The 13,022-nt window shown below is 37.4% G+C and overlaps 1 protein-coding gene across 1 annotated transcript in view; it reads left to right on the plus strand.

Moving 5' to 3' along the window:
• Positions 1–502: 502 nt before the first annotated feature.
• CD86 (CD86 molecule) overlaps positions 503–13,022 on the plus strand; it is a 67,326-nt gene continuing 54,806 nt past the window's right edge. Inside the window, exon 1 of the mRNA XM_043594306.1 lies at positions 503–637. Coding sequence (XP_043450241.1) covers positions 624–637 — 14 coding nt within the window. The 5' untranslated portion in view covers positions 503–623. The remainder of the gene's footprint in view (positions 638–13,022) is intronic.

A 13,022-nucleotide genomic window follows, 5' to 3' on the forward strand; every position in this document is an offset into this window, starting at 1 on the left:
ACCAATTTAATCTTTGGCTACAGTAAGAATGAAATAATAAAATCTGTAGTTTTTGTTTGTCCTCCTTGATTATGCAGCTCTCACAGGAGGACTTTCCCTTGCCCCCAAAGTTCAGTGAAATCCTCTGTTGTCTCTGTGATGGAAATCAGTAGGAGGAGGTTACTGACTCCAAATCCAAATCCATAATAAACCATACTTTTTCTCATCTTAACAAAACTTTAAAATACTTTTTATTCTATTTATATATACAGATATTTTTTTCTTTTTAATTATTTTATTTTCTAGATTTTTTTGAGGGAATTTCAAGAGGGGGAGTTTTAGTCAGCCTCATCTTAATGTCATGTCTGGAACTCAAGCCACTGAATTATTTTTAAAAACATGTTTAGATCTAGGTCAGTGAATTCAAATGCAAGGAAAGAGTTAAATTTCTTCCACAAGTGTTGGCAAAATCTGTAGAAAAAAGAGGAACGGCCTTTATTAAAGAAAGTTACAGGATATACAGTCATTGAGGAAGAAGGCTTTTCACAGGGGTAGAAGAGATTGCTCCTCCTTCCACTGTAACGCAGACTCTACAGACAGACAAGAGTCATTCCCAGACGTTAGCACAATAGCAGACAGTCAAGATGGATCTCGGGTGGTGAGTGATCATTCTTATTATTCTTTGAAAGGCAATTAAGGATTATGTAACCTCAGTAGCAGGCTGAGGTTGAGGATGGTGCTCATTCTCTGTTTTCTGTCCTTCCTGCTCAAGAATGCTAATATGTATTAAGGGCATAATTATGCACAAGCCAAAAGCATGAATGCTTGGGATAATGAATGATCTATGTTGTGAAAAATTGGATAAAGTCCCAAAGCCATTCTCGCCTTCTGAGAGCATCTCCTTAGGTTGATCTTATAGCTCCAAGGCAGGGGATCTTTTAAAGAAATTTCTAGCAAGGACATTTGACTGCCACTCAAAAGTAAAAATTATTTAAGGTGCCCAAAAGTTTACTGGTTGTTGTTTTTTTTTTTTTCAAGTGATTAACTTTAATTTTATAAATTTGTGTTTTGAATATTTCAATGTTGCAGTTGTTGGTTTTAAGAATCAGAAAAATTTTAGATGTCTGCATAAGTAGTACCATAGACTAGAGAGTAAATTTTCCTTTGTAAGGAAAAGTAAGAGGAAGAAGAGGTGTAAGAAGAAAATGCAGAACCCAGAAAATGAGTCACAAATAGGCCATGAAAGATTCTGAACAGAGTGAGGTAGTAGAAAGAAGGAGAGTAGTAATTCAATTAGCTCTCTGGTATTGAACATACATGATGTATTGTGTGCTTTATTCATGTTATTTCACGCATTTTAATCTTCACAGTGACTCTTGGACAGATAATATCTGTTTTATAGATGAGATAACTGTGGCTTGAAGAGCCTAAATAACTTGTTGAGGTCACACTGCTCATAAGGAATAGAACTAAAATCTTTCTTGCTGCTTTGCTCTGTACCACAAGGTTTCTTCATGTGTGGCACGCCCCCATGGCAGTGACTTACTGGAAGCAGTCACACACACCCTCCTCTTTGTTGGTGGCAGCTGGAATCAGTCATCATTTGTTATTGTTCTTTGAAAATCTAAGTAGCCCTCATCTACACAGTGCTTACTGGTTAGGGAAACAGCTTTGCTGATTTCATTTCAGAAGATTAGAATTTAATTTCCAAGTAAAGAGTCTTGCTTCCTTGCTGTAGAATTTTGAAATATTACACGTGTATGAAAAAAATTTAGAATTTATAATTTTTGTGGAACTAGAGGTGATACTGTTTAATTATGCTAATGCTGCCTGCAGACATCTATAGAACCACAGGCCACTGTCTATATTGTTTTTAAGATTCTCTGTTTCACAGTGCCTGAAAATTGATAATAAAATCTTTAAATATAAATGACCAATAAATAATGTTTAATCGCCTCAGAAATAAAAGAAATGCAAGTTAAAAACACAAAATATCATTTTTATTTATCAAAATGGCAGATTTCTCTTTTTTTTAGTTTATTTATTTTGAGAGCACAAGTGGAGGAAGGTGCAGAAAGGGAGGGAAAGAGAGAATCCCAAGCAGGCTCCATGCTGTCAGCCCGAAGCCCAACACAGGGCTCAATCCCAAAAACCGCGAGATCATGACCTGTGCCGAAATCAAGAGTAAGACATTTAACTGACTGAGCCACCCAGGCACCCCTAAATGGCAGATTTCTTTTTACGAAGGAACTACCATTCATACAATAAGCCTACATGTTTCTAAGAAAAGAGGAACATTTATGCTCTTATTACCTAATATAATCTTTCTGGACAAAAATTTGGTGATACAAATCAAACCCTTAAAATTTATATGCCCTTTAACCAAGATATTCAATTTTAGAAATTTTTTGTAGGGGCACCTGGGTGACTCAGTCGGTTAAGCATTCAGCTTCAGCTCAGGTCACGATCTCACATTTTGTGAGCTTGAGCCCTGTGTCGGGCTCTGTTCTGACAGCTCAGATCCTGGAACCTGTTTTGGATTCTGTCTCCCTCTTTCTCTGCCCCTCCCCTGCTTACACTCTGTCTCTCTCACTCTCAAAAATGAATAAACTTAAAAATTTTTATTAATTAAAAAAATTTTAAAAGAAATTTATTGTAAAGACATAATCATATGTTTGTAAAGTTTTAGTGACATGAACATTTTTCTTGTCATTGTGTCTAATAGTGAAAACCTTAGAAAAAACTTCAATGTCTTAAAATAGGTAATTGGCTAATTATGGAACATCCATAATGAAATACTATGAAATAATTAAAAATTCTATTGTAGAATAATTTTTAATGTGTTTTGCTAAAGAAAAAAGCAGAATGGACAGTGCTATGACTTTTATACATGATATCTTTATACAAACAATGTTAATCAGAAATACAGATGATTTTTATTTTCTACTTTGTGCTTTTGAACTTGGATCATATCTGTAGGCAGAAAAATAAAACTAGATTATTAAAAAAATAAATCAATACTTGGCTTCTCTCAGAAAACCAGACAGCTGTCTAGTACTATGAGATCACTCATAATTTGTGGAATTCTATTTAGGCTTTGGCCCTTTGTGTCTAACTTTTTCTCTCTTGACTCTTCTTCAGAATATACTCACTAATGGGGCATCTGGGTGGCTCAGTCGGTTGAGTGTCCGACTTCAGTTCACGTCATGATCTCACAGTTCATGGGTTCGAGCCCCACATCAGGCTCAGTGCTGACAGCTCAGAGCCTGGAGCCTGCTTCAGATTCTGTGTCTCCTCCCTCTCTATGCCTCCCCCACTCATGCTCTGTCTCTCTCTCTCTCAAAAATAAATGAACATTAAAAAAAATTTTTTTTAAATGTTTAAAATATACTCACTAGATCCTAATAAGCTTGTTTTCATAGAAGTTCTGTGCGGAAAGACCAGAGTGCTCATGTCATTTTACAGATGTGATGGGATGGCTCTTGAGTGAGCTACGTATTGGGAGGAAGAACAGGGCAGTGGTTAAGTGGCCATGCTTTGGAACCAGAGTGTTGGGGCTTGAATCCTAGCTTCTCCTTCTTCCTAGCTATGTGACCTTGGACAAATTGCCTAAAAATTGTGATCCTTAGTTTCTTATCTGTACAATAGAGATAATTGTGATATGTCATAAGGTGGTTGTGAGAGATAACCCATGTAAATGCTTAGAATCTTGCTCTGATAAGTACTCAGTAATTATTATTAGTTATTATTATTACTGTTAGTATTAATTATTAGTTATTATTATTAGTTGTTATTACTATTACTGTTAGTATTAAGAAATAGAGGGGAAGTGATTTGTCCAAGGTTACACAATTATTTGATGACAATGCTAGGACTAAAATTCAGGAAGGTTTTTTCCAACAGAAGTGTGTTGTACCCTCTGAGCCTGTTAAGACAACCCCAAGCTGGGCTTCCAGTGAAGCTGACACGAAAAAGACAGAGCCCCAGGGCAAAGCCAGCCACTCTAGGGAGTGACTCTAATTACAATGGGAAGCCAAATGCTGGAAAAGGAGGGTGAAGCTAAGAAAGCAGAGAGTCAATTTGGATGCAGGGGGCAGCCAGGAGCAGAGTTAGGGCAGAAGAGAAGAGATGGCTCAGAGATCTGCTGAGGCTTTTATAGACCACCAGTTGTGGGTTTCATGGGGGCTCAACATGGTTTAAAGACCCAAAGTGTGGGTGATTAAATAGACATATGGGCTGTGTGGGGTGGGGAGGGACTGCAAATATAGCTGTGAGGAGATACTCGACAGATAGTAATAATAAAGGAAGAGGTGGAAACTAGGAGGGGCCAGGCATCCAGCTGTGATTATCCTAAAGTTACAGCCTAAGTTTGAAAATTAATAAACAAAAGATATGATAATATCTGCTTTAAAGAAATACCTCTGTCAGCAGAGTGCAGAACTGATCTGGGCTAACAAGGAGATTATTTAGGAAACTATTGGAATAATCCAAGGAGAGGTGTTGAGGACATGAAACCAGTACAGTTATGGCAGGATCAGAGAGGAGCGGATGCTTTTAGAAGATGTTTAAGCACAAGAATTGACAGGATTTGGTTTCTGAAAGATGTGGAGCTTGGAAGGAGAGATCTAAGTATGCAGTGGCGTCTTTCATAAAATGGGGCATATAGGAAGTGGATTGGGTTTGAGCTGGGGAAGAGAGAGGACTAAAGGTGAGTTCGTTTTTGAGCATGCTGAATTTGAGATCCTATGGAGTAGGTGAATGGTGGTGAGTAAGTAGACAAGTGAATATACAGGTACAAAGCTCAAAAAGGGGGTATGGGCTTGGAATAGATTCAACATAGCTGCAATTCTCATTGTGGGTAAGATCTCTAGGGAGAGAGGATGATGGAGTGAGAAAAAGCCAGGGATAGAACCTGGAAAACCATGACATTTAAGGAGGGAGTTGAAGATGAAGAGTCCAAAATAGACACACCAAGGAGGGACTAGAGAGATTGAATTAAAGCAGGAGAAAAGTGATGTCCTAGAAACCAAGGGAGGAGATAGATGAAACAACAGAACATGCCTAGGGAAAGACAAAGCATATTTACCAAACTTCTACGTTGGACACATGAGATACAACAGAAAAAGTGAGTCTAAGGGCTGAATTGTGTCCCCTCAAAATTAATATGTTGAAGTCTTAACCCCAGTAGCTCAGAATGTGACCGTATTTGGAGAGAGGGTCTTCACCATGATAATCAAGTTAAAATGAAGTCATTAGGGTGGACCCTAATCCAAGATGATTGGTGTGCTGATAAAGAAGAGAAAATTTAGAGAAATGTGCATAAAGAGAAGACAATGTGAAAAGACATGGAGAAGAAGGCAATTTACAAGCCAAGGAGAGACACCTGGAGCAGACCTGTCTGTCACAGCCTTCAGAAGGAAGCAATGCTGCTGACACCTTCATTTAAGACTTCTGGCTTCCAGAACTGTGAGACAATAAACCTCTGTTGTTTAAGCCACAATTTGTGGCACTTTGTTACTATCTCTAACAAACTAATACACTTGGTGAGTGTGCATAATACCTTGGTGAGAAGAGTGCACACAGCCAGAGAAAGAAACTGGGCATAAGCGAATGGGGGAGGGAGGGAGGAAAAAGGATTGGTCACCTGAGCTAAGAGAAGGAAAATATTTCACAATGCAGAGGGTAGTCATAGTGTCAAATTCTGCAGAAAGGTGAAGTAGGAGAATGACTGAAAATGTCCGTCCAGAGGCCCTTGGTGACCTTTGCAGAGATCTCCTAGTTGAGTAGAGGGAGTAAATTGTAGAGAGCCGAGAATACAGAGACAGAACAGGGACCACTCCTGCAAAATGTCTGGCAATGAAAAGGGACCTCCTCTCTGGATCAAAACTCACCTCTGCTGTCCATAACAGCCACATGGAAACAACCTAGAGTCCAGACAGCCAGACCTGGAGTTTTCCTTCCTCTACTCTAATAGCTAAATAGAGGAGAGAAAAGCAGATACAGGTATTCCTTTTCCACCCAAACTGGTTTGGGAAGGATTTCAGGAAGAAAAGGATTTTTGTAGCTAACATTTTGGCAAATCAGATTTTTATTTATTTTTTTAATGTTTATTTATTTTTCTGAGAGACAGAGATAGAGCACGAGCAGGGGAGAGGCAGAGAGAAAGAGAGAGAGAGAGAGAGAGAGAGAGAGAGAGAGAGAGAGAATCCAAAGCAGGCCCCAGGCTCTGAGCCACCAGCACAGAACCCGACGTGGGGCTCAAACTCACGAACCACAAGATCGTGACCTGAGCTGAAGTCAGAGGCTTAACTGACTGAGCCACCCAGGTGCCCCACAAGGTAGATTTTTAGTACTAACACAGATTCTATTCTGTTTTGTAAAGCCATAAGAAAGTTGTTTTTTGAAACTTCTCAGAGATGAAGACTTGTGGTGAATCTGATGATGTGGAATTTGGGGGATCGCTTATAATTTAAGCAGAAAAATATAGTAGAATTGGAATGAAGAAGTATTAAAGCATCTTCTTAGAAAGCTCTGAAGCCAATGGGATGCCTGAGTGGCTCAGTTGGTTAAGCGACTGACTTTTGATTTTAGCTCAGGTTTGTGGATTCGAGCTCTGCATCAGGCTCTACACATGTACAGACAGTGTGGAACCTGCTGGGGATTCTCTCTGTCTCTCTGCCCCTCCTGCATGTGCGCTCAATCTCTCTCTTTATCTCTCTCTCAAAATAAATAAATAAACTTTTAAAAAAGATTTAAAAAAGAAAGCTCTGAAGTCAAAATGAGTCTAAAATTTGCTTTCTGTAGTCTCAGAGATATTATCAGCCAAACAACTCAAAAGTCACAGTTCTGTATTTTAGGGGATCAAATTAATCCAATTTGGCTGTACTGAAAGATCTAATAAAAATAAAAAAGAATGAATAGTTAGTTAAGTAAACCAATTAGTCAATACCAGCCAGAAACTAACCATGGGGTAAAACCTGAGAAAGTAACTACCCATAAGATAAACCTAGTTCATCACCTTCATGTTTATGACTATTTTCAACCAACTAAACAATAAATCTTCATCAAGAAACTGATTGTCTTCAGGAACTGTGTAGAATACAGAAAAAAATAGCCAACATGTAATCTTTACAGTGTCATTAGGAAGAGAAACCAACAATTATAAAATGACAAAAGCAATCCAATGCAGTTAATAATTAAGCAATTTTTAATATAAATGTAAATGACAAAAATTGTTCATTTCACTACATATTAAAGAAATGCCAATTCAAGCTCCAATGAGATATCTTCATTTACCAGATTAAACAGTAAATAAACAATCCAATTAGAAAATGGGAAAAAGATATAAAAAGACATTTTCTCAAAGAGGATACACAGATGACAGGCACATCAAAAGACATTCAACATCATTAGCCATGATGAGAATGAAAATCAAGCCCACAGTGAGATGAGATATCACTACACACCTATCAGAATAGCTTTAAAAAATAATAATAATGGTAACATCACGCTGGCAGGATGCAGAGAAACTGGATCACCTATATTTTGCTGTTGGGATTGTAAAATGGTGCAGCCACTCTGGAAAACAGTTTGACAGTTTCTTGAGAAACTGAACATACACTTACTATATGGCTCAGAAGTTGCATTCTTGGGCATTTATCCCAGAGAAATGAAAAAACTATGTTCATGCAAAACCAATACATGAATATTCATACCAGATTTATTCCTAGTAGTCAAAACAGGGGAAAATATCCTTCACTGAGTGAATGGTTAAACAAACTATGGTACATATATACTATGGAATACTACTCAGCAATAAAAGGGAAGAACTATTGATACCCACACAAACTTGGATAAATCTCCAGAGACTTATGCTATGTGAAAATGCCAATCTCAAAATGTTACATACCATATGATTCCATTTATATGTCATTCTTGAAATAATAAAATCATAAAGACAAGAAAGCAGATTGATGGTTGCCATGGTTATGAGTGGTGGAGAAAGGAGGAGGTATGCCTCCATAAAGGGATAGTACAAGGGAGCCTTGTGGTAATGGAATATTTCCTTATTACACTAGAGTGACAGTTTTTACATAAATTTATACACATGATAAAGTTGCATAGAACTATACACATGCACATAAAACATAAAACTGGTGAAATATAAATAAGCTCTATGGGTTATACCAATCTCAATTTCCTAGTTTTAACTGTTATACTGCAGCTGTAAAAGATGTTACCACTGAGGGAAAGTGGGTGAAAGTCACACAAGACCTCCTTTACAGTTTTACCAACTTCCTTTGAATCTTAAATTATTTCAAAATAAAACATTTAAAAAGTAAAGATACAACTCATTACCCCCAAAACAAATAATCCAGTTAAAAAATGAGCAGAGGACATGAACAGACATTTCTCCAAAGACATGCAAATGGCCAACAGACACATGAAAAGATGTTCAACATCACTCATCATCAGGGAAAAATGCACATCAAAACTACAATGAGATATCACCTCACACCTGTCAGAATGGCTACAATCAAAAACCAAAGAGGTTCCTCACAAAGTTAAAAATAGAAATACCCTATGATTTACTAATTGCAGTACTGGGTATTTATGCCCAAAACACAAAAACACTAATTCAAAGGAATACATGTGCCTCTGTGTTTATTGCAGCATTATTTATAGTTAAAGCCAAATTATGGAAGCAGTCCAGGTGTCCATTGGTAGATGAACAGATAAAGAAGGTGTGGTATATACGTATTCAGTGGAATATTATTCAGCCATGAAAAAGAATTAAATCTTGCCATTTGCAACATGGATGGAAGAAGTGAATATAATGCTAAGTGAAATAAATCAGATAAAGATAAATACCATATGATTTCACTCACAATGCAAAATTTAAGAAACAAAACAACTGAGCAAGGGAAAAAAAGAGAGAAACTAAGAAACAGATTTTTAACTACAGGTTGTCAGAGGGGAGGTAGATGGGGGGATGGATGAAATAGGTGAAGGGGATTAAGAGTACACTTAGCACAATGAGCACTGAGTAATGTATAGAATTGTTGAATTGTATACATTGTATTGTATACGTGAAACTAACGTAACACTGTACATTAACAATACTAGAATTAAAATCAAATACTTAATTTTAAAAAGTAATGGGAAAAAACCCAAAATGTTAATCTTCACTGAATATTAAACAAATACTAATTCAAACACCAATGAGGTATTTTTATTAACCAAATTAACAATTTATGTTTTGTTGGAGTGGGGATAATAATGCTAATGAGTATACAAGAACAGTACGTTCATATGGTATTGATTGGAGGATTATGAATGGCTATAACCTTTCTGGAAAGCAATTTTCCAACTGTAAAAAGCTTAAGAATGCTGAAACACACCCATTCTAGCCAACTGCTTATTTCTCTATGTTCTTAGTAATTTCTCAGTTCATTCAGCACCTTTGTTTCCAGGCTCTGGGCTACATGTTAGAAATTGCCAAAATGAGTGACATGATTTCTCAAGGAGCTCAGTTTAGTGGTAAATATATCAAATATGACGATTTTTTAAAAATAGCAGTGAAGTGTGTGAGGTTCCAAAGGAGAACAAAGGTAACTGCTTTCTATTTGTCTGTAGGCAGTATGTCTTGAATAAGTGCCAGAGTTTTGTCAGTCTGGCTGGTGTCAAATAATAAGTAGTTAATAAGTAGTTTTCTGTTTACCAGCCATGTCACCTTGGGGAAGCTATCTACTTGTCTGAACTTCAGTGCCCTCATCTAAAAAATGTGGTTATGAGTGCTTTTTAATGCCATGAGACTTATAGGAATTTATAGTGGATATGAAGTCTCATGGAAATAACATGTTTTAGTCTTCATATTTTTTCTTTAAAATCTATTATTTTCTATATTTTAAATTGTCTTCAATTTCTTTAGCTCTGCCTTTTCTTATTTAGTTCTAGCAAATGGGTTTTTTGTTAAGTTTGTTTATTTATTTTAAGAGAGAGAGAATTCCAAGCAGGCTCCTCACTGCCAGCACAGAGCCTGACATGGGGCTCAAACTCACAAACTGTGAGATCATGACCTGGGCTGAAACCAAGAAGTTGGACGCTTAACTCTGAGCCACCCAGGTGCCCCATAGCAAGTGGATTCTTACCTAAAACCCAGAAGTCACTATAGTAAACCTCTAATTATAGATACGAGAAGGGCAGGCTCAATGCAAGTGAATAAGGTGAAAGCCAAACAACAAAGCCACTTAAAATATATTTTATGTAAGATAGGATGCCAAAAACATTAAAATAAAGTCCTGTCCTATAATTGGTAATTATATGTACCTTCATGAAGCTATGAAGCCCCCTTTTTAGCCTTCTGGATTTCCAATATGGTACATTTGGTAATGTCTGCTCTTAATTTATAAAGACTTGTTTGCCTATTAGTCATCATGGGTAACATATTCAAATTTGCACTTCTAATTCTAGAAGATATATAAACTACCACTTTTGCTTATTGTGAAAATGCTTATTCCTCTTCTGCAATAATTTCACTTTTAAGGATATAGATAAATAGTATGAGACATGAAAAAGATTTGTGCACACAAATGTTTATTATTGCATTATTTAATATAATGAAAAATAAGAATCAACCTGAATTTTTCATAGTAGGTGAATGGTTAAGTAAATTAAAGATGAAGTTGTTGATAACGTGTGTGTGTGTGTGTGTGTGTGTGTGTGTGTGTGTTGATGACTTTTTAATGACAGAGAAAACATAAGGCTATGGAATTATAAAGAAAATAACGCATGGAAACAACATAGCAAGTAGGTCAAAACAGTCATAGTGGTTACCTCTAGATTGACAGGATCATAGGAATAGGGTTTTTTTTTCTTTGAAATTGCTAAATCTTCAGTGAATTTATATTGCTCTGCTAAGCAGGATAAAATCAAGATAAAAAGCAACCTAGTAGTGAGGTACAGTCTCTGAGTCGGGAAGAGTAAACACAGAATGCCTACAGAGATCCTCAGATAATAGAATGTGATGCAGGCATATAGTTTATTATACCCTCATGATGCTTGAATGGTGGAAGCTTCGTTACACAGCAGATGAACCCCATCTTTTTGTTTGTTTGTTTGTTTTAAACATTTTTAATGTTTATTTTTGAGAGAGAAAGAGAGAGAGGTGGGGCAGAGAGAGACAGAGACACAGAATCCGAAGCAGGCTCCAGGCTCTGAGCTGTCAGCACAGAGCCCAATGCAGGGCTCGAACTCCCAAACCATGAGATCATGACCTGAACTGAAGTCTGACACTTAACCAACTAAGCCACCCAGGTGCCCCACAGATGAGCCCCATCTTGAGCAATGCTGCTGGTCCCCACTCTGTTGTCTTGTGTGCTGGAATGTGGTCCAGTACAACCTAATCTCATTTTTTGGAGAGAAGTTAGGGAGGTAGACTTATATGTGATATCTCCTGATTTTTATGTAATGCCTCAATGTCTGGAGGGGCTTGCTTGGCTCAGGCCTCCAATTTTGACTTCTGTTCTCTAGTGCAACAGAGGTTCAGAGGAGTGTGAGAACACTATGGATGGAAAGGTTTAAGAATATATTAAATTCCAGGCTGTAGTGAATCAGGGCTAGAAAAGAGGGGGCTGAGAAAATTTGTTTATTAACTCATTCAGTAAAGTTTTATTTAATGTTGAGAAAATGAAGATGAATCACATAGAGATCCTATTTAGCAGCTATGAAGGGAGAAGGTTACATTATAGCTAGCATTTCTTATCACATGGCAGGCATTATGGCACATTCTATCATATATTATTTCACTTAATCCTTACAATTCCTGGAGGTAGGTACTATTATTATCCCCTATTTTCCACAACTGAAAACTAAATCTTAGAGATGTTAAATAACTTGTCCAGGTCGCATAGCTGATACAGAGCCAGGAGTCCAGCCACCAATCTAATTCTAGACCAAAGCTCTGAACAGCATTATGGGAGCATATATTATGGCAGACCAAGACAGATTTGTGGGTAGAAATATTTGTGCTTGGAGAGAGCTGTGTTGTATCAGGGCCCAAAAGAAGCTCTGGCAGCCAAGTAATAAAGAACTAGGGAGCAAGTGGTCTGGGACAGAGATTGAAAACTAAAGATTGGTAGACCAAAAATAGCATATAGATAGACAGTAATTTTTAAAAGTTAAAAAAAAATATAACTAGTTGCCAGTACTTTAAAAATCTGGAGAATTCACATAAATTTGGATTTCCACCTCCTCTGGGAAATCAGAATAACCAGTAACAATGGACCCTCATTCCCATATGGTAACAACAGGTGAATCTGGAAGAGGCTGCTCAACTTCTAAGGGGGTAAAAGCTCTCCTTTTCCTACATAGCCTACTTTGCTCATTTATTTACATTAACTGCCAGGACCATGTACGCACTTGAGTCAGGAGTTACAAAAGCTAGGGATGTTTGAAAATGTAGACCCAGCAAGATACTTCCCCCAGGGCACCAAATTTTAAGGCAGAAGCCATTTACATCTTCCCTTCTGACTGAGCTGGAAAGTGGTCCCAAGATCTTTGCTTGCAGGTTAGAAGGAAGTAGATTGGTAAAGAAGGGGGAACTTGATTGAAGGCTCAGTGAAAAAGGTGGGAATTTGAGGGACATGGAGAATTGAGACAGCAGGGAGTATAAAAGTTAATACGCCTATGCAGTGGCTCACCCAAGATTCAATTTTCAAGAGGATTCTCTGACTTGTTAAGTGTTCATGGTCACCAGGAAAAAAAAAAAGTTAAAAAAAAAAAAGGGAAAGCAAACCCAAACTCAGTTTCTTTAATGTCTCTAGTTGTGTTTTCACACATACAGGCAGAGTGATCCCTTTACACACACTTAGGTATCGATCTGAGGGTCCCATTCAGTTCTGGGGACTTTAGGAAAAACATTTACTTGGATTAAAAGAGTTGGGGGCAGGTTACTTATTTCTCGAAGCCTGTTTATTCATCTGCTAGAAGGTTTCATAGTTTCCAATTTTCAGAGAGTAAGGATTAAGTGAGTGAATGGAGGA

The sequence above is a fragment of the Prionailurus bengalensis genome, chromosome C2 (genome assembly GCF_016509475.1).
Source record: "Prionailurus bengalensis isolate Pbe53 chromosome C2, Fcat_Pben_1.1_paternal_pri, whole genome shotgun sequence".
In the NCBI taxonomy this organism is placed as follows: domain Eukaryota; kingdom Metazoa; phylum Chordata; class Mammalia; order Carnivora; family Felidae; genus Prionailurus; species Prionailurus bengalensis.